The sequence below is a fragment of the Equus przewalskii genome, chromosome 1, assembly GCF_037783145.1.
Source record: "Equus przewalskii isolate Varuska chromosome 1, EquPr2, whole genome shotgun sequence".
NCBI classification, from domain to species: Eukaryota; Metazoa; Chordata; class Mammalia; order Perissodactyla; family Equidae; genus Equus; species Equus przewalskii.
Genome location: NC_091831.1, coordinates 129,195,681 through 129,218,029, shown reverse-complemented (window position 1 = coordinate 129,218,029; position 22,349 = coordinate 129,195,681). Strand labels below are relative to the sequence as shown.

General features: G+C 42.2%; 1 protein-coding gene across 1 annotated transcript in view; it reads left to right on the top strand.

Moving 5' to 3' along the window:
- The first annotated feature begins 728 nt into the window (after positions 1-728).
- Positions 729-22,349, top strand: part of RAB8B (RAB8B, member RAS oncogene family) — a 67,628-nt gene continuing 46,007 nt past the window's right edge. The window contains exon 1 of the mRNA XM_070623442.1: positions 729-1,407. Within this exon, the coding sequence (XP_070479543.1) occupies positions 1,284-1,407 (124 nt within the window). The 5' untranslated portion in view covers positions 729-1,283. The remainder of the gene's footprint in view (positions 1,408-22,349) is intronic.

Below are 22,349 nucleotides of genomic sequence, written 5' to 3'. Positions count from 1 at the left end.
TCTGACTGAATGGAACTTCTGGTGTGAGACTTGCTTAGCTGTTTGCTTTGCCCTTCAGCTTTACTTGAGCCAGTAAACCCCCCTTTCACAAGAGCCAGTGAATGAAAGAGGCCTGAGCAATACACCCACAAAACAATTAAAGAATAGTCTAAGAGACTAAGTAAAGGGTTAAACTGAGTATAACAGAATTTTGATTTTCCCCTATTTGTCATCCGTTAAGTGAAAGCCTACCAGAGCTGAAGAAGGTAACCATCACCATTAACATTTCTACAATGACTTACGGGTTTCAAAGTGCTTTCACATTCAGCATCTCATTTAATTTTCCCTACACCCCATGAAACAGCTTGTTCTCTACCCATTTTACAGATGAGAAAACTGAGGTGCAAAGAGCCTGTGTGTGGTTAAGCGGCTGAGCCAAGACAAAATCCAAGTCTTATTCTCTAGATTCCCATGGTCATAGTTCCTGCCTCAGATGATGACTGTAATTTTAGAGGGCACAGATCTGCACCACAAGCCTGAATATTTTCAATTCCCCCATTTTTTGTCCATCCTCTTGCGGGCGGAGGGGAGAGGTCTGCATATCAGATCCTCTAAAATACCCATCGTACGTGTTTGGCTCTAGTCCGTGTGGCGTGAATAAGAGAACACTATAGGGGTTCAAGTTAGAACTGCAATCATTCTTTTCGAGTTCTGTAACTGCTTAGAGGTGACGCTGGGCAGGAACTGAAGGAGAAGCCAAATAATGTACTCTGCAGATAATCCACAGGCTGCGCCACAGCAGCGTGAAGGAAAGAAGGCATCTCTGCTCTGGGTCCCTGCGGAAGAGATGCGGAAACCACACGATTCAGATTCCAAGGTCCTGGATTTGAAACGTGCCCGCAGACAAAGAGACCACGAAGTTAAGTTCTACCGGCGCGACGCGAAGAGTTCAAAACCGGGCTTCTCTTCCCTGCTCGGGTGGAAACGCCTAGTCCACCCGGCCACCGCACCCGGAGCTGATCTTTCATCCACTCCGGCCGCTCGGACAGCCCGCGCTGGGCACGCCCGAGGCTCCTCGAACGAACTACAAGTTCCATGAAGCCTCGGGGCGCGGGCGGTGATGACGAAGCCCCCGCAGATTGGCCGCGCGGGGCGGGGAACGCAGGCCTTCTCCAAGGGAAGGGGCGGGGAGAGGGGCGGGGCGAACAGCGGCGGCTCGGCGGGCACGCCCCCTCGCCCGCGGCCCCCTCCCGCCTCTCTCCGCCGCTCCTCTCGCTCCCGGGTCAGAGGGCCGGAGCGAGAAGATGGCGAAGACGTACGATTATCTGTTCAAGCTGCTGCTGATCGGCGACTCGGGGGTGGGCAAGACCTGCCTCCTCTTCCGCTTCTCCGAGGACGCCTTCAACACCACCTTCATCTCCACCATCGGTGAGGGAGGGGCCGCTGCCGGGGACGGGGTGAGAGATGGGGGGCGGGTGCGAGGGGGCCGGGAAGAGGGCGCGGGGTGGGGGCTTGGGAGTCCCAGGGTGGGGACCCCGGGGACGGCAGAGTGGCGTGGGCTGTGGGAGACGGTGAAGGTGTGAGAAAGAGGTGGGGCGAGGACGTGAGGCTGGGAGTAAAGGAAGAATTTGGGGGCAAAGGAAGGGGCAGGCGAACCAGCGGAACAAGGACTACGGGTATTGGGGGAAATGAGAGAGTTGGGGGCATGACAAGGAAGGGTCTCAGAGAGACAAAGTGGGGGGGATACAGGAAATTTCATGGAGAGAGAGAGAAGAGGATAGTGGGTGTGAAATGGATTAAAAGACAGGAAAGAGGAAGGAAATGTGAAGGGGGAAATGAAGGGTTGGAGGAATGGGAGGGACGTGAAGTAAAGGGACACAGGACACAAGGGACAAGAGAGGTGAGAACTCGGCAATTGGAAGCAATTCAGGGGACTGAGTGATGAGGAGGTGAGGGATGAGGGGCACTACCTACAAGAGGTCTGGAACTCTTATCATCGGAGGGGGCAGAAGAAAATTGCAGGATGGGAGGAAGAGTTCAGGGGCCCAGAGCATGGAACGAGGATACTTGGTGGAGGGAGTAAAGGGGAGCTGGGTGTGAGATAGAAAGGAAACGGGGAAGCAGACCATACAGTAGAGAGGTTGAGCGGAGAAGACGGGAAAGGGAGAGGAAATGGAAAGGAGTGGGGCACAGGACTTTCTCCAGTAACTGGGAGCACTGGTTACCATTTTCTTTCTCTACTTTGGATCCAGTGCAGGAGAAAGAGCAAAAAGTGACTAATAATGGAGTAATGTTTATGGAGCATTAAATTGTTCTGGAAGTGTTAATGGGTGTTAAGAGAATTGGTGACTTTTGGGAATGATGTGGTCAGGAAAATATGGTTCATCCCTTTACTACCATCTCCTGAGAAGCAACACTTCTCTGTTTTTTTAATTCTTGGGCTTGAGTGTTTGGTAACTCCTCAGCTGAGGAATTGATCTTACATTCTGCCTGCCTCCCTCTATATTTTGCTTTTGTTTTAATTACTTGCTAAATTAATCACAACATGCAATATACGCCCCAGTTACTTTCAATTGATTCAGTTTTTTCTGATCTTGACTGGGAGCTGTCCTTGCTTTTCCACTAGAAGACTATGTTCAGGTAACAAGATCTCTGACTTACCATAACTGAGGAGCAAATCAAAGCTGGTTTTAAGCTGCTTATACAAGTGACCTTGATATCATTTCCCTTGTTAAATAGTTGCAGTTAATTAAGTACCATAAGATTCTTAGCTTTTGGTTGTCTGGGTGATGTTTGTGGCTGCTAATAGTAGCTCACTTAAGCATTTTTCAGATGGTTCTTACAGAATGTTTCACCATGCATTTCTGGGATTATTAAGGGACTAGTGCTATGGTAATAAGTATATTTGAATATTTCTGTGTTTTAAGGATAATTTATCATTTAAAAAACAGAATATTTGGGTATAGAGCGTCCTTCAAATCAAGTACTAGGAAAGGCTATGATTTGTTTGTTTATTCTGGCCTCTTTTGTATGGAGTGAGTGGTCTGAAATCTCCCGGGTGTTATGGTGTCTCAGCTTAGGGAAGTTTGAGTTGCAAGTTCTTGGCAGTCAGTCTTGAGTGGGACTTTTTCTTTTCTGAGGAAGCAGATTTTAAATGTCATGTATCAAGTATATTCCTAAGAGATTTCATGGGAGCTGTTACAGTAACTAAAGTGTGTTAATTTTTGATGCTGGTGCTAATTTCAAAACCCTCGAATAAACCTTTTTCATTGCTGAAGGCGTGCTGTAGTCTGGATGGTAAAGGATAATTTCTGACAAGTTGAGCCTGTAGCCTTTTGTCCATTCTATGTGTGGCCCTCCCAGAGCATTTTCCGGTGTTGAAAGTGAGTGAATCTCTCTGATGCTGTTTCTGTTAAGCTCCTTGAATGACTTTTGCTTGTTTGTAATAGTTTGATTAGTTTTCTGTTTTGCCTTAAGTTTTGTCCCACGTTTCCTGTAAAGGTGTCTGCTTCCTTTTACAATAGTAGCTTTTAAAAATTACTTTGCATTTTGAAGGATTAGAATCTTGCGTGTATTCTTTTTTAACGATTGAAATTTGGTTCTGTGGAGGGTTGTAGCTACTAAGGCAGGAAAACCAGAGTCCTGAAACTGTTCAGAACAGGAGGTAGACGTTAAATGGGGTGAATCTCGTGTATGATCTTGGTCTTTATACTTTCTGTGGGGTGGATGTGGTAAAAAGAGGCTTTGAGCTGTGTCGTCAGTTGACTTGGTGGGGGGGGAATCCCATGGCTCTTACTTAGCCCCAGAGCTCCGACAGGAAGTGGTAACACACTGCCTTCAAACAGCAGAAGAATTTATCTACCTGAAACCTAATGCTTTGCAGTTGAAATTAAGCTAGGAAAAGAAGGTAAATGTTAACGTTCTAGTGAAAAGTTCCACACGCTCTTCACCAACAACAAACATAGGCTTGGAGTGTCCACATCGCTAGCAGCAAGATGCCCCCTCCCCAAAACTTTCACCCCTCTCCCCAGGTGATCTGAAATTGTTCAAGCGAGAGTCGGTGGTCTGTCTCCTTCCAGTCATAATGATTTCTTGAGGTACCTAGGCATATAAGTCCCTGGGCTTTTCTGACTGGGTTTTGACAAGGTCGCCTACAGGATTGCTGACAAAACTTGATAAGGTCGGCACAGAAAGATCCATTTCTTAATGCCCCGGGTTTGTGTGTGTGTGTTTGGTAGATATGTGTGCGTGCCTGTTTCTTCCCGTGAAGATACATTTAGAGTCTTAATTTTGCTTTGTCAAAATTTAAGTAGTTTTGAAAAAGATCGTCTGCCATCTTTAGACACTGTTTTGTTAGGGGATCTGCCATCATGAAAGGAAGGAGACAATTAGTCATTTCGATTACAGAGATACTTGTCTCACAGATACTTTTCCTCTTCTCACTTCTCTAAGGTTCTACTTTTTTCTCTGATTTCCTGGCTCCCCTCATTTCCTTTTTTCTCTGGAGGGTAGTAGAGAGTATATTTTCTTTCAACTGACTTACTGGGAATCTTCCAGTATATCAGTCGGATAATATTTGTTAACTATTGAGTAGGAATGTTTTATCCATTTAAAATTATAGGCCCAGTGCCTAGGATTAACTGGCCTTTCAGTTCAAATGTTTGAGAACTGAAAAAAGTTTTTTGATTGGCTCCCCCAAACCCCTTACATAATCATATTTAATGTTTAATTAAATGTCTGTAAAATGTAACATGAGAGAATTAGGAAATGGTAATACAGTTAGCTATGTATTACCATTTCCTATGGGATCCGGATGCATTTCAGTATTGATCCGATGGCGTATTGATGTTTTGGAATGGCCTGTAGCGAACAAGGTCCTGGTAGAACAAAAGGAGAAAAGCCAGTTCTGGCCTCTGACAGGACAATCTAAGCTTCTTCCCTTTGCTATCTCTTCCCTGCCCTGCCCCCTTCTTCCTGTTAGGGTATTTCCTGAGTGGTTTCATTATTTAGTATGGTCATAGTTTGACAGCAGGAGGAGTCTTAGAAATTATGGACTTTATGCCCCTGCCCCAGTTTTATAAATAAGAAAACCAAAGTTAAGTTGACGCCGTCAAGATCACACAGCTGGTTGTAGCAGAGCCTCTAGTGAAACCCCAAATCTGAGTCTGTGTCATTTTTCACAGTCAAGCTGCTGCTATTTCTCATCAGTGTGATCAGATAAATTCAAGTCAGTACCTTTTCCAGGGAGGAATTAAATTTTGCACATATGCTTTTATGTGAGGAAAGTTAAGATATTCCCACTCTGGTTAGCCATATCTGTTCAGGGAAATGTTAAATGCTAGTATAATGACTCAGGGTCCTATAGGAGTTTGTACTGGGATAATGCAGTATGTTATGGCTGTCCTTTACCCTTCCTTTCCATGTCTTTACTTTCAGGTTAGGAGATCAAAGTGCATCCTGTTATTAGAATTCCTTCCATGTGCAAAATAACTAATGAAATCATATTAGGAGCAGTGTGCTGGTAATTGCTGCAGCCTAGTCTCCTCAGAGCACTTTTAGAGGTTTCATTCTGTAACCCTACATTTTTTTCTTGGATGCACTTTCCTTAAAATCAGGGGTTGCCAAACAATGGCCCACAGGCTAAATGTGGCCTGCAGCCTGTTTTTGTGTGGTCCACAGGCAAAGAATGGTTTTTACATTTTAAAGGGTTATTAAAAAATAAAACAAAACAAAGAAGAATATGCGGCAGAGACCATATGTCTCCCAGAAAGTTTAAAAATATTTACTAACTGTTCCTTTATAGAAAAAGTTTGTTGAGCCCGGCTTAAAATTAAAAACTGTTTTTGGTTGGTAGCAATTCAAAACTTTTTTTTATCAAGACTTATTGACTGAAAAACAAACTTTGTCATATTTACATTTTTATCCAGGATGATATCAACATTTGGCTGAGCACACTCCAGATACGTAGTTGATTTTAATTTTCATAGTTGTTTTCCTTGGTTTCAACCTCTCAAACAAAAATATGCAAGGAACATGCAACTTCAAATTGAACATTTTGTACATAAAGCCTCAGTTTAATGTCATTGTGTTCTTTCACAGCTGTCAGTAGACTTCCCATCTAAGTGAATGCTTCGATAACAAAACCATTTCAGAAAAAGTATAAGTTAATACTTGATCTTAAAGGGTTAAACTCATCTCCCCAGTTAGTGTTCTAGCGAATGAAAATAGCCGTTCAACAAATGAAGGATGGAAGGGGGAAACTGAGTCTTGGATACAGACATGGGTATGTCTTAAGAATAAGTGAACTTTAATAAAGAGCTTCGCCAGCTGTTCTGCATGGCAGCAAATCGGGGAGGAGCTTCTCTTGGCAACAGCCCCAAAATTGTTTGGATCCACTGAGAAAAGCTGGAGGGAAAGAGGTTTGAATATTGTCTTAGAGGGCAATAAGTCTAGTCTTTGAAGACAAGGAAACATTTAGCAGTTGATTTTTGAATTGAATCCGATAGCTGAATCTGAAAAGAACCATGGAACGAGAAATGGAAGACCAGGGAGCTGCGGCTGGGCCCGAGGCTGGCTCTCTTTTAGGTCTACCTGTCTGCACACACAGCTGTCCTGGGGACCAGCTCTCTTGTGTGTGTTAGGATTGCTTCTTGGGAAAATTTTTCAGGAAAGAGTTTTTATAGTAGGATGAGAAGACGGTTGGAGTGGGATGGGGAAGTAGATTTTAGGTAGTGAGTAATATTGTGGAACATACATAACAGTGGAGCTTCTGAAGTATGAGTAGCAGATGAAGTGGGCTCATTCACGTTTGGTGTGAGGGAGGTAGCATGGTGAATTAAGAAGAACAGGGGGTCTGGAGTCAGATCTGGGCTCGTGTCCTGGCATCTGCTGCTCGTCGTTTCTGGCCTTTAGTGAGTCAGTTCTCCTTCTAGGGCCTTAGTTCCTTCATCTCTAGTAGAGTATAATAATACTGTGCCAACTTTTCAGGGTTGCTGTGAGTTCCCCGGGGCGGGAATCAAGGCTTGGTCACCTTTTAAATCTCCAAGGCCTGTATTAAAGGACTAATCAACTGGATGAATGAATGGCTGGCTGGCTGAATTGTGAAAGTACTATATGAGCTGTAAAGCATTGCTTGAAATTTAGTTATTATCTTTCATAGTATTATAGATAATTAGACGATGTCTGAGATAAGATTAAAAGTGCTTAATTTAAATTCTTAACACAAGAATGCTATTTTCTCCAATATAAAATGCTGTAAATCTTTCTATAATCAGTTTTACAGGGATGTTTTAGAATATGAAAGATATTTCACGTATCTTTCAGTCTCCATAATAAGCTGTTTAACACACCCTGCTTCCAACCCCCCAGTAACATAAATACCAAATAGAAAATGAGTGAAATCACTGGGTTAGCTTTAGAAGAGCCATTTCAGCTTTGTCTGTGCCCATTAGCTTGAAACAATGCAACAGATGCCTGTTAACAGTTTCATGCCCAGTTTTAATTAGCAGATGGAGCTGTGTTTGTGTCTGTGTTCTGCCCAGCACTCGCTTGAGTGACAGGGTACTGAGTGGATTGGAATTGGGCTGGGCATTTGAGTTGAATAAAGCCAAATTCAATTTTTAAAAAGATGAATATAAACATTTATTAGATAGATTTGCTTGTATATCTCACTGGAACAGTATGGTATCTAGAGTAAAACTAATGTTTGCAGTTATGTTTTCTGCTCTTATTACCATTTAAAAATAAATGGAAAAATCTCATTTTATGGCTTAAATAAAGGTTTTATTGTAGTCCTGAAACTATCACGAAGTGGCTTCCTTTGAAGATCCGTTTCAGGATTTTGGCACTGTATGTTGAGGATATGCAAAGCCAGGATGAAATAGCTTCAACGTGGGTGCCAATACTGACGGATTGGTAGCAGCCTCCCGGAATGCGGTGTTGTGTAGAGTTCTGATGTCTTGTCTGAGCTCAGCAAGACCCAGGGCTGTGATGGATTCCTGATGTGGGTCCTGGGCAGTGGAGGGAGAGAGTGAGTGGCAATGGTCCTACACATTTGTTGTCTATTTTCTAAAGTGAATAGGTAGCTATTTGCTGTCCAACCTGTTATGGCTAAATGTTGGTATTAAAAACATTATTTAATTGTCAGTGATTGATTGTTGGATATATTGTGTCTGAAGATGTGTCCTTTTCCTATGTTCAGCTTTGTGTTTTGGGACTTTTCTTATTTTGAGCTGAATTAATAAGAACCTTAAAGGAAGTAGGCACCTGATTATCTTTAGAGGAAGAAATATCTGCTTTTTTAAAAAAAACTTTTAGTTAGTTACTCAGAAAGTAATGGAAGCAATTTGGAAACAAGTCTCTGCAGCAGCCTTGTTATTGGCTGTGATAAAGTATTTTCTTGCTGTTACCTGTAGCATTCAGCATCAGTTTAATTAGGTGATTTGGTATTTACCTGTTGCTGAACCTTTGGACATTTTCCAAGGAGCTCACATCTTCCTTGCCCCAGAATTTTAATTCTTGGCTCTGAGGAAATAATGCAAAACTCTGCATGTTCACGTTTATCAAATTTAGGCTTGCTGTCACTAAGATAGACTGGATGACAATGCTGCTTGCAGTCCCATGACAGCATTGCAAGATTTCAAAGCACTTTGCAGAAGCTGGGTTAGGTATGGAATCCTACCTCATCATGATAAAAACCACCACAAAGTGGTTAAGCAATGTGCAGTGTTGCACAGCTTTCTGCTGGCAGAGCTGGGGCTGGCATGACTACCCCACATTACACTGTAATTTTGGGAAAGAATTTGGCAGTAATTATTTTAATAATTCATAGATATTTTCCTAATGTATAAAGTGGAAGGACAATCTCTAAAATATATGATCACGTTTTGACATGAAATATAGGGTGATCTATTTAAAAGTTGAATTACAGGAGTTCATTTCTTATGACCCTCTGCAATATTTGTTTATCTGGAATAGGTATTGCAAAATATTCTAATCTCATACACACAAATACATAAAGTCCATTACCAAAAAAAAAGTCTGCATTGTGAGATGTCAGTGACTAACTCTACTGTAATTTGTTTGTTGCTTATGAATTCAGACGGGGTAGCTGTTTTGGTTTTCAACAAGGAATTTTTTACTTCTCTTCTGAAGGTCTCTGAGTAAAATCTTGAGATGGCATAGAAAACAATTCTTTATTGAGAGTTAACTATTCCATTTTTGGAGTGATTCTGACTGCTTTCTCATTTCACTCTCTGTTAATACCTCACCCCTACCGGGATTTGGGGAGAGGGGATTGGGTTGGAAGAGGAGAGGAATGAAAACGCACTTCTGCCCTCCGCCCTCGTCAGTTTCTTTGGCTACTTGTTCTGTGTCTTTTGCTTCCATTAGCAGTTGGAGTAAATTATTGGGTGAGGAGTTAGAAGCTTCTGCCTAAAGTAGCATGAGAACTGATAGTGGCGTGTGACTGCATTGCTCTCTTATATTGTTTAAAACTAGATAATTAAAAATTAGTGTTTGTGGCAGTCTCAACCAGTAATGAACAGTGACGCTGATTAGGGTGTCATCCACAAACAAAATAATTTGAATGAGTGCATTTCCTATTTTGTCTTATTATTGTTTTGAAAATTTCCAATCTTATAGAAGCATGAAAAATTTGTGGTGCAAGCAAAATAATTTCTTTCACTTCCACAAAATTCCATTGTAATTAAATTTTAAAACAGACATATGTAATATCATCAGAAGTGGGTCTCTCTTGGTGCTTCAGCCTTCAACTTTGATAAAGTGTTAAATTTTACATTTATGTTGTGATCTCATTATATAATTTACCACATTTTTTGTTCAAATCGTCTCTTTGTTTTTGGGAAATAAACTATATAGTTTTCTGAAAAACAATTGGTGCACGTTTCCAATTAGTGATGGCACAAGCCTCTCCTCAGGACATGAGACTCGCCTGTTTTCTCATCATGAAAGGCAAGTGCAGGCTTCCGTGGTCTTCGTAGTCTCTTCTGGCTGCAGCATTCTGTGAGTCTATGAAATCAAGTAGTATCTGTAAAGAAGAAGGGGTTTGTCCTTTTCATTCTTCAGTTAATGATTGTGGGTGAGAGTTCTTTTTGCAGGTGGACACTAGTGTTTTGATGAGGTGAAGACAGAAGGAAGAAGTGGTAGCATTTGTTAATTCAAGCCAGGGCTGTGTTGATCTTGTAAATTGCTTAAACTTTTTGTAGTGCTAAAGAGACTGCTTAATGAATTTGAATCCTGTCTTTAAAAATGCCTTGGTTTAAATAATAAACCTTAATGTCACCAGAAAAATAACTACTTGAAAGTTGTAAAAATATTTCTTTGAGAAGAGCTGTATAAGATATTTTCGAATTATCTCATTTTCTTCACATAAAACATGATGAGGTAGGTGAAAAAGAATCTAAAATAGTAGAAAGCCTTTTGCTGCTTAGGTTTCTGGTGCTAAATTTCTATTTGACAGATGCCGGGCCTGAGGCTCAGAGGCATGGAGATTGTTCAAGATCACCTAGAGCCTGGCCTTGAGTATTAGTTTTCTGATTTCAAGTCTTTTCTCTTACACCTCATCTACCTTCAGTTCTCTTGCTCTGAAAAGACACTGATGGTATAGCATAACATATGGAAAGAGTCAACATTTTGTGGGAGAAAAGTCACAGATTGAACTAGGAGATGTGGGGTCCAAGCACATCTTTGCCCTTGATTAGCCGTTTGCTTTTTGGCCAAGTCTCTCAGGGCCTTTGTTTTGTGTTTTTGTTTCAGCTTTTGTTTTCGTATCAGTAAAAAGGAAAGGCTAGGGGCGAGAACTGCAGTGATTTGTTAATAGGCTACTAATGTCAGACACTGTCATTTTCACTAAATTTGCTCATTTAGTGAACAACATGTTTTAGTCCACAAAGTTCTGAGAAGGGAAAGAGTAACGAGTATCCAGGTGATTTTAACAGAATGATGAAAGGGCTACAAAGGGATAAATATGAGATGTTATGAAAGCATGGAGGAGAGGTAGAGGAAAGCTTCTAGGAGGAAATGACATCTAAGCGAAAGTCAGAACCCGGAGGAGGAGCCAGTTGGGTAGAATGGAAGAGTGTAAGGAGGGAGGGCTCTCCCCGGCAGGTGCGAGAGACAGCACAGCCCTCTGCAGGAACTCCAGGACATCCTGTTTGGCTGAAGCCTCAAGTGAAGTGGGGCATGTGACGAGAGGTGAAGTTGAAGGGTAATTAGAAGGTAGATTGTAAAGGGGTTTTAAACCTGTCCTGGAGTCTGGAGCTTATCCTGAGAGCCCTGGGGAGTCACTGGTGATTTTACACACGGAGACCAATGAGCTTAGCAGACAGTATCGTTTGCCCCTTACCTTCACTTGGGCCTTTGCTGTTGGCAAAGTACTTTCACTTACATCACTGTTTAAACTCCTCGATAATCATATCCGTGGACAGAGATTATTATCCCCATGTCCTAGACAAGGACTCTAAGGTTCTGAGAGGGTAGTTGACTTGATCAATCCAGTGAGTAGGTAGAGGAGCCAAGACTTGAACCTTACACTTCAGTTCTGGACCGCAGTCTGTCCGCGACAACCTGCTCCTCTCAGAATGGGTCGTGGCGTTTTCCATGGGCCTCAGTGCATTGGCACTTAGCCTGCAATAGCGTTCACTTCCCCTGGTCTGTAATCGACTATATAAACTGACCAGCAAACCCTTGAGAAGTGTGTTGGGTGGAAAGATGAAATCAGCCTCCTCCTGGGCAAGCCACAGTAACAGCTAATACAAACAAGCATCGTGTTGCCTGTTGGCCCTGGGAGGTCAGTGGACTTGTGCTTCACGTTGTCTCTTGGCCTCTAACCCAGTCCCTTAGGAAGCAGTCAGATATATGCACAGCAGAATGGGGGCAGGAGGGGACGGAGTTTAATTATGAATCCAACCTTTTTGTAAGAAGGAAGCTAATTATATCGCATATCTTGGCATTGTCCCTCCACGTGGAGCCGTTAGTTTGTTATGCTTATATGTTGTTGGCCTTAGATAGACTGAAATGTGCTAGGAACAGCTACTTTAATTGTGAGCTTCCTTCCTTTGACAAATTAAGTTTAAACTTCATGTCAGCCTGTCCTTTCCTTTTTTTCAGGGTGAAATTGTCGGTACTCTGGGTTTTGTTTGTAAAGCCCTGTTTGGCAGTTTTCCTCAGAATGACAGTGACATTATAGACTAGACTAACATCTGATTTGTATGCTAACCTTGAGTCTCCAGAATACTGCTGGGAGCCAGAAAGCAGACAGGCCCAAGCAGCTAAGCTTGGTATAGTAAAGTCTGTTTGCTAAAAATCACAAACTTGCCTCCTAGGGGAGCCCCTGGATCCTCTCTTAGCCTTTGCTTTCTTGATTTGTACAGTGGTCGTTGGTTTCTCTGAGCCCCTAAAAGATTAGGAGCAGAGCTGCGGGCCTCCTAGAGCCAGGCCACCAGCATCTGAGAGGAGAAAGTGACAGCGTGGCTCCGAGGCAGTGGCATTCATTATATGACTTGGGGCAAGTCAGTAGTAAACTTTCTGGGCTTCTGTTTTTTCGTAAGCAAAAAGGGAACGTTGTGCTAGATGCACTCTAAAGTCCCTCCCAAAACTCTGATCCTAAGTGGTAACCAATGGACGTACCAACAAAATGGAAAAAGTAGACATAAGAACTCAAAGTAACATTGCGTAGATTACAGAACTTGGGCTTTTGAGACAGAAACTCTCAAATTCAAATCCTGATTCTGCTACTTCCTATTTGAGAAGCTTGGGCAAATTGTTTAGCCATTTTCTTTATTGATAAAGGAAGGATAGTAACTCCCTTGCAGGATTTTTGTTTTGTTTCATTTTGAGAGTGGAATGCATTATTGTGTGTATAATATCTTTGGCACACACAAAAAAGGCGTGTGTGTGTGTGTGTGAATGTCTGTGAGTGAACTCTGTCCCAGTTCTCTGAGGGTAGGTCCGGACAGCTGTGAGAACCTTGGTAATCCCTGGGGGCTTCATTGTTATAATACTTGCTTTTAATGATATGAGCTAACATTTGTTGAGTGCTTACTGTATACCAGGTACAGTTCTAGGCATTTTACATGAATTAACATTTTTCATGGGTTGACCCGTTTGTTCTCTCAGCACCCTCTTAGGTGCATTCTGTTATTATTTCCATTTTCCAAATGAAGTAATTGAGGCACAGAATGATTGAATAACTTCTCAAGGTCACACAACTGGTAAGTGGTGGAACCAACCCAGGTTTGAATCCAGGCAGTCTGGTTCCCACTCTGTGCTTTTAACCCCTATACCTTTCAGCCCCAACAGTGACTCAGAAATATTAAAAAAAAAAAAGGTAGTTATTTTTAAGGAGGCAGTGTAGTGCAAGGTGGACTGTGGTGCCACTTCGTAGCAGCGGAGTGGCATCGCCAAGTCCTTTAGCCTCTTTGGTCCTAGTCCGTCTTCTGCAGAGGGTTGTTGCGAGGTGCTTTAGTGAAGTACTGCTGTAGGAAAGCATGTAGCCCACCTGGCACACAGGCAGGCTCAGTAAAGGGTGAGGGGTTTTGTTTTTTCCTGGTAACTTAAGACTCACTTGTTGGAATGAGTTTCATAAAAAAAAAAATGAACAAGAACATTTTGGTTACTTAATGGGTGTGCTTCAGTGTTCTAGAAAATTAGCTCTTACAGTTTAGGACCACCTACATTTTACAAAGCTTGAATGAGAAATATTTGTCTTCAAACTCATTCCCAGAGTGAAGGTGATTGTTCCTGGCCTCAGCTGGTCTAAGGAGGCGTCCAGGAGCAGCCCTTGACCTTGGGTGCCGAATGTCAGTGTAACGTATGTCAGTGTAACGTAAGGAGCAAGTTCTTGCACAGCCTTCCAGCTGCTGCAGGCTCTCAGGGCTTCTTGAATTCCTCCTTCCGGTGAAAACAAAAACAAAAACAAAATCAGTAAAGAGTGCCCTGTCTAGAAAGGACAAATGTTTCAACTTAAATATTCCAGGTCAATGTCCGGTAGGTCCCTGAATTTTAAGTGCAGTGAGTTTCTGAGTGAAGCCTCCTGAATTTTAATGAGTTTGTTTGCATACATGAATTTGAACAATACATTATATCTTGAAACACCGTAGCTGATCTTAGTGGAGTCAATTACCCAACTTGAAAGTTAGCTAATAGGCTTTTCTTACCTAATAATCAAGATGATGATACTTCAATCTCAAAAAAGTCATTATTCATAATTCTACAATATCAATACATGCTATTAATTTCTTTTTAATCATTAAACTGTCTCATCAAGAGAATTAGGGAAATAAATGTGTCAGTATAGGCAAAAGCATAATTTTTTTCCCCTTTTAACACTTTTCTCCCTTGTGATATTTAGTGCATAACGAATGATTCGCATGTACATGGTACGCATAATGTACATAGGCTTTGGTTTTGTACAGTACTTGCTTTGGACCAGGAAGGTGAGGTGAGATGCTCTTCACTAGCTTAAAAGTGTTTTTCAACATTAAAAAAATATATACAAGGATGGTGCAAGAGGTGATGGGGACCAGGTCATACAGGACCTTGAGGGCCAGTGAAAGGAGGATAGATTTTATTCTGACTGTAGTTGAAAGGACATATGCAAGGTTATGTGCAGGGAAATGACGTATATGATTTCTAATTTTTAAAGATGCAGTGGTTTTAAGAGAGTTCGTTTTGGGGTTTAATGGCACTGAAAAACCATGCCATGGAATGGACTTAGTCCAGTCCATCCCTAAAATTATGTTGCATCCAGAAAAGTATCTTGTTAAAAGTGTTCAGATAGCCAGAGTGTTACCTTCTAATGAAGTGTAATGATTGTGATGGTGGGTTCAATTAATGCTCTAAGCAATGAAATGTACCAAAATGGAGGAAAGAACAGAAGCTTTCAAGATGTCACAGCTGATTGTGACCTTCTGGAAAACAGGAACCCTGACTTGCCCCTTCAGAGCTCATTTATCTGATGCTCAGGCGCACAGTATCTTTGGAATAAATGAACTAACACCATACATTTCCTTCTGAGGAATGGATTTTGGGCTCTTGCAACAGTGATATCTCATCCATTAGCACATACATAAACTTCAAAGAGTGTATAATTGTCACTTGTTATTGCTTATGGTCTTTTTGTAGATGTGAGAGTGATAAAATCAACTTGTTTCTCTTTTACCCGGAGTATTTATCTATAGTAACAAATGCCTACTAACTTCATTTATGCCCATGTATAAAAGCACAGTTTCTGGTGCATGGAAGGCCCTCAGTAAATGTTTGTTGAGTGAATGTGCAGTTGATGGCTGATGGCACTCTCCTCAAGTCTAGCTGTTTGTGTCTCATTCAGATCTCTCCTCTCTTCCACTGTTTTCCAGAACAGACCCCAAGACCCCCGAACAAGAGCTTCCTCAACATCCTTTCTTTACCATCTCATTTCTGGGTATTTTCACCTTCCCTCATTTTCTTTCCCCTTTTCTCCAAGGAGCCAGTGCTGACCTCTTGGTTGATGTTCTTGATGTAAAACCTTCTCATCTGGGACCGGGCTTCTCTCTTACATCATCTGTCTTTCTTCTCTTTCTCTGCTGGCCCTTTCTGCTCTGCTTTGACTCCTGTTGAGATCATCCCCATTCTAATAAGGAGATCCCTTAAATTCGCTGTTTCCTCAAGTCACCTCCTTTCCTTTGTTGTTTAACTTCTTGAAAAAGAAGTCTTGTCACCCACACTTTTCTGTGTCCCCTCCCTCTTTAACCCCTCGAAATCCTGCTCCAGCTGCTTCCACGCCGCGCCTTGGTCATCACATCTTCATCATTGAACAGGCCAGGGGCCTTTTCTCAGTCCTCGTCCCCTTGGCCTCTTGACCGTATTTGCCACTGTTTGTTACTTGCTCCTTGAAGCTCATTCCTCCATCAGCTTCCAGGAGTTGTCTGCTGCGGTTTGCTTCCTACTCTTCCAACTGTGCCTTCTGTTTCCATTGGTTGTCTCATTTTGTCTTTTAATTGAAGTCATTTTCCAAGTATCTGTTCTCTATTTTTTACTTTTTTCTCTTGGAAATTAGACACTTTAATACAGTTTGTAATCACACCCATTTGTGTGATTACTGCGTTAATGTCTGTCTCTCCTTCCAGGTTGAAACTCTCTGAGTGCGGGTACCTGATTTGTTGTTCTTCCTTGTGTCCCTAGCACCTCGTACAGTGCCTGGCACATAGTAAGGGTTCAGAAATCCCCAGGTGTGAAGGACATAAGCCTGCCCCCTTCCACGCCTTCCTTGTATGACTCCCCAACTTTGTCTCATTATATTCCCAGCCTTTCCCAAACTCCTGCCCTGCATGTCCCACCCCAAAATGAATTCATTTCCTCCTCTTTTCTAGTACCCTTTCGTGAATTTTCCTATATCTGTTAACACTACCATCATTTTTTTTCATTCATCTAGGTTCAAAAGCCAGAAGTCATCTTTGATTCTATCCTTTTCCTCAAATTCTTTGTGGCCAAGTCCTCTCCATTCTTCTACCACCCTAGTTTAGGCTGTCAACACTTCTCAGCTGGATTTTGCAATATCCTCCTAGGCGGTCTGCACACTTCCATTCTCTCTTGGGCAGTACACCCCTACCACCCCCACATTCCGTCCTATGCACTTTGATCAAATGAGTTGTAGAATATAGCTTTGATGGTATATCATATTGATCCCTTCCCCCTCCCCCGGAAGTCTTATTTTTCACTTTGCCTAATTGAATATATCTTCCTCAGTCTAGCCTTCCAAATTCCCTACCATGTGGCTTCAGCTGTATTTTCTTCCGCTCCTTACAGTAGTCCTAGACCCTAACCCAGGGACCCCGAAACAGATGTGTCCAGTGGGCTGTGGCCAAGTTTTTACCTGACCAGCGTTAGGTTACTAGCTGCCCTTTCATGAGAAGGAATGCCATTTTTAAGTTTCTGAGATGATGTGCTTCCTACATTTTTGGAGTTAAAATGCTCCTTTACTGATAAAATTATGCTGATAATAGACAGTCATTATTTATCTCGCTATCGTTTGCAAAATAAAAGAAAATTGCAATAGGATTCTTGCTGTTTTGTTTCTCTGAGACAGAAAAGCCTTTTTCCAGCCAAGTTTTCTCCCCAAGCAAATTTTATGGAACACGCAGTTCCTAGCTTAGTATATTCCTTCTTTCAAATTCTTTCATTCTCCTCACCATCACCACTTTTTTTTCTTTTCTGGAAATTCTACTAATCCACAAATTTAAAAGTCTAGTAGAGGAATCACTGCTCTACCCAGAGTGGATGGTTCCATGAACACACCTCGTATCTTCCTGTTGACATCCTACCTTTCCTTCCTGATGCTCCTCACATGCCAAATGTTCTACTTACCAAACATTGTACTTGGCACATATTTGATGCTCAAAAAAATTGTCATTGAACTGAAATTTCAGGATGATACTGGTGAATTAAGTAAATCTCTCATCTTTGGGGAAAGGGGTCCTTTAAAGGTACTAGTTTAGAATTTTTTTTCTGGTGATTCTAAAATTAGAATTACAGTTGCTTACTAAAACATGTTAAGAATGATTGCCCGTTTATCTTTTAAAGGTAAAATGATCTTAGACTGCAACTCTAGATATCTCAGCATGAGATTAAGGTCTGCTGTGGTTGAGGTAGTTAAATTGAGAAATTACACATTTCATTTGACGTTCTTCCATGACACCTTTGTTGGAAGGTTGAGGAGGCCCTAGAAATCTTTCCCCCAGGCGATAGGCTACAGTTTCTTTGCCTCTGGCCTTTTCTAGAGCTGTCAGCACCCTGTGAACATTGGCCTGATCGAGATAATGAGGGTTTCTCTGTGCTTTGAGAAAGCCATCACTGAGCTATGTTCAGGCCTGTCACTTCCATTCTTCTTCTTAAAAAAATTTTTTAATGAATTTGGTTCTTCCCGCTTTGTCTATTTTTACCCTCTCCCTCAAAATCTTTTGTTACTGTGTTTGAATTATGCAAAAGCAAACCTAGGTGGGAGACAGGTAGTAGCACAGCTAGGCTTCCTAGTAGATGCCTGAGGCAGCCCTCAGTGCAAAGTACTTTCTGCCTTTGGGTTCCCAACCTTCTGTAGTGGAGCCATTTTTCAACTTTTTCCACTGAAGCACTGAGACCACTTCGGACTTGGGGAAATGGCAGGGTTTCTGACATGGGAGACCCTGAAAGGAGAAGGAAGAGAGTGCCACTGCCTCTTCTGTCTTGTCTTTTCTACTGAAAAAGGGGTAGGGGAGGGTGTTGAGTAGCGATGGCAGTGCTAGTGACTGCAGCTGTGGGCAGTGACTGGTGGGCCAGTTCTTGGCCTTCTTTTTCTAAACTGTAGGCTGGTTTTGTGTTATGAGTGACTGGTATGTAAATAAAAGATGAGAAATTGAATTGTCTCTTGAAGAGAATGAAAGTTTAACATCGTACCACAGGGGTCGGCCCTGTGGCTGAGTGGTAGAGGGGTTTCACTGGTTCGTATCCTAGACGCGGACATGGCACCGCTCATCAAGCCATGCTGTGGTGGCATCCCACATAGCACAACTAGAAGGACCCACAGCTAAAAAAAAAAACACACAACTATGTACCAGGGGGCTTTGGGGGAGAAAAAAGGCAAAATAAAATCTTTTTAAAAATCCCCAAAACCTCACATCATACCACAGGCATTTTCTAGCAGCATACTAACAGTACTATGTGGTGTGGTTCTAATTAGCTTTGAAAAGCCAGGCCTTAACTCAACCTAAGGAAAGTTCTTTTCCAAAAGATACCACTGCACCGTGACCCATTGGAGCCCCTGCAATGTCAAAAGACAAAAGCAGGGATAGAGTTTGGGGAGGATTCTGTGGTTCGTTTGAGATGTGTGTCTTATCTGCAAAAGCCCAAGTAAAAGTGAATGATTAGGGCCGGCCCCGTGGGCCCAGTGGTTAAGTTTGCACGTTCTGCTTCAGCGGCCCAGGGTCTCACCGGTTTGGATCCTGGATGTGGACATGGCACCACTCGTCAGGCCATGTTGAGGCAACATCCCACATGCCACAACTACAAGGACCCACAACAACAAGAAATATACAACTATATACTGGAGGGATTTGGGGAGAAAAAGCAGAAAGGAAAAAAAAGAAGGTTGGCAAGAGTTGTTAGCTCAGGTGCCACTCTTAAAAAAAAAAATTTGAATGATTAACTCTGCTTTCACTGGCATAAGTGTTTTGCATTAAAATCTATTTTGGCTTCTCTGGCCTAACTTTTCTTTTTTGACAGGGGAACAAATTATAGAATGTCCTTCGTAGATCAGAAGTATAGAAATTACTGAGATATGGGGAAATGCTTCACAGATGTTTCTGAAACTACAGCCAAATTGAGTGAATTCTTGCCCCTTTACGTGTTGGGAGGTTGGGAGATTATTGTCTCACTTACTGGAGTATTATAACTGTGCTCCGCTCCAGGCTGTAGACACTCACTGTCTCTCTCACTGACAGGCTTATTTAACCCTATTATGTCTTAACGAGGACGGCCATTTGAACAGGAAAGAATGTGTAAGACTTTAGAGAGAGCCTTAGTTTGAAATTTTCTTTATAAAGCTTCTTGGTTCTGTATTTAGCAAATACTTCCTTTAAATGTATCTTGTTAAAAGTAAAAGTGAGTGTGGTAGAGTTCAAAATTAACCTCTAGTTAAATCCAGTTATGGTTTTAGTGGATTTTTTGTCAAGCACCACGTTTTCCTTAGTATTGCTACATACTGATTGACCAGTACATCTCATATATAACAGATCCGAAGGTGAAATGTCCCAGGTTCAACATCATTCAGAGTCCTGCCTTCCTAGCACAATGTGTTGTGGTCCTGCCGTCTGAGCTGGTATAGAAACATCCTTGATACATAACAAGCAGAGCATGCTGAGCTAGTTCACAGCAAAAAACAAACAGCAACAAAAACTTGATATCCAGGTGGTTGCGTAGGTCACCATGGTTATCATTTTAAAGCATCCGGGGTTGTGAGATAAAGTTTTTGAGGGAGGGATTTCACCAGGACATTTTCTGTTTCACTTCATATTCAGCTGTGACTCATATTTATTCTAGTTTAACCTCATTCTGCTTGGAAACTTTTTGTACTAGAAAATGTCACTTTCAACCAGGGGAGGGGAAATTCTGATTGGGGATCAGAAGAGTCAAGTTATTGTAGTGATAATTTGGTATCACTTTTGACTCAAGGAAAAAATAGAGAATCCTTACAAAGAAAAGTGTTGTAAAGTTCAAAGCGATTCTTATAAACAGACAGGGGAAAGGAAATGTCACCTCTGAGCTTTACTGTGGGAAGGAGAGGGAGGATCAGGGAAATTATTATAAAATGTTTGTACATGGAGGGGAGATAGCCTCTGGACTTCCCCATATGTTTCCCTGTTCCCTAAAACAGCTCTAGTGAATTGCTGCACGATTGGTGTATGAGTAGAAAGAAAGACACTAGAACTCTTAAACTTGATCTTGAAAGGCCCATCTTCATATATAATCATCCACAGATGTCTGTATGTGATTATATATTCCCATAGTGAGGGAATGATAAATGTAAATGAGAGCCATGATATAATTTTGCCTTGCTTGCTTGCACATTTTCAGAATATAATTAAAAGCACATGCCACTGTCAGTAGTTAACTGTGGGGTTCCTGTTAGGTTTTTATAAGGCTTTGGCAGAAACCTAAGACATGTTTTAGTGTCTCAGTCTTCCTTTTCTCCTTCCTCCCACCTTCCCTCCTTCTCTCCCTCCCTTCCTTCCTTTTTCTTTCCTTCCTCCCAGTTTGGAATCAAAAGGAAACTCTCTAGGTTCTGACTAATCTCTTTTCAAAACTAGAGACAATTTCAACATGTACACAGATTAAATTGATTTTCACTTTCTTCTTTGTAGCTGGTGCCTGAAATTAACTAAGTTAATACTAGATAATGGCTTTCTGACTTCTTTCTTCAAATAAAATGCAATGAGGATAATTGTCTTCTAGGCACTATTTCAGCACTAAAAACAGGTGGATATGGACAGCAATGGCTACCGCCAATGTCTCAGTCTCCAAAGAGGTCTCACCTCTCACTGAGAAGTGCCCAGAGCCTACCAGAAATGCATCTTCTTCAGACGTTGGGTAAAGAAGGTCTCTGAAGCCTGTATCTGGTGTTACTATGGCTGCTGCCCGACCTCCTTCCACATCACGTGTGCTCATGCCACTGGGGTGCTGTGGAAGCCTGACGACTGGCCATATGTGGTGAACTTCACATGCTTTCAACGTAAGGTCAACCCAAATGTGAAGTCCAAGGCTGGCGTGAAGGGCAGCTCCATGGGGCAGACGGAGATCACAAAGCATCAGAATACCCAGTACTACAGCTGCTGAGTGATGGTGGTGGCCTCGCAGACCTTCTGTGGGGTTGTTTGATGATGGCTCCTTCAGCCAGGGACACAGTCCCTCAGGATACCATGAGCCAAGACTGTGTACAGCTGGGCCCTCCTGCTGAGGGAGAAGTTGTTCAAGTCAAGTGGCCCAATGGCAAACTCTACGGGGCAGAGTATCTGGGATCAAATGTTGTGTATGTGTACCAGGTTGAATTTGAAGACGGATCCCAGATAACAATGAAGAGAGAGGACATCTACACTTTAGATGAAGAGTTACCCAAGAGTGAAAGCTCATTTTTCCACAGCCTGTGATAATGTGATTTGAAGACACCTTTTATGGAGCAGACATAATCCAAGCAGAGAAGAAGAGACAGAGTGCTGAGCTCCAGGTTTAGGAACAAATATGTGGATGACCCCGTGTACTGCACTTTTTTGAAGAGCTCTTTCCAGAATAAGTGTCAGAAGAGACAATAGTCTACCTATACTGCTGTAGGCAGCAGAGCAGCTTGGGCCTCAACAGGAAAGATGAAGGGACAGCCTGGGGGCTGTGTCATGTGTTTCACTGGGGTAGGTGACAGAGTCTGTCTCTGACAGTGGAAAGTTTGGTTCCCAGAGCATGGTCACCAACATACACGTATTATGAATTGGAGACAGCAATCTGAAGTCATCTCCTGTTCTTGCTTTCACTTGTGAGCACTTGCCTTCTGTGATCCCAAATAATTTTTCTAAGTGAAAGGAAATAATACTGAGTCACCCATAAAAAAAGCCACTGCCAGAGAGGAGGTAGGTTCCCAAGGGTTACTGAGGCCCCTGGTCAGGAAACACATGGAGACACCCGCCCCTACCCCATCAGGTGGGCACTCGATACTCAGGTGGAAGGGTGATCATTTATACATTTTTCACAGTCAGGGAAGGAGTCTCACTTAGTTGTTTTAAATGGCAGTTTTATAAAACATTTTTAAAACACAAATGGCATGTATGGTAATGAGACTCACCCGTGTGCTACCT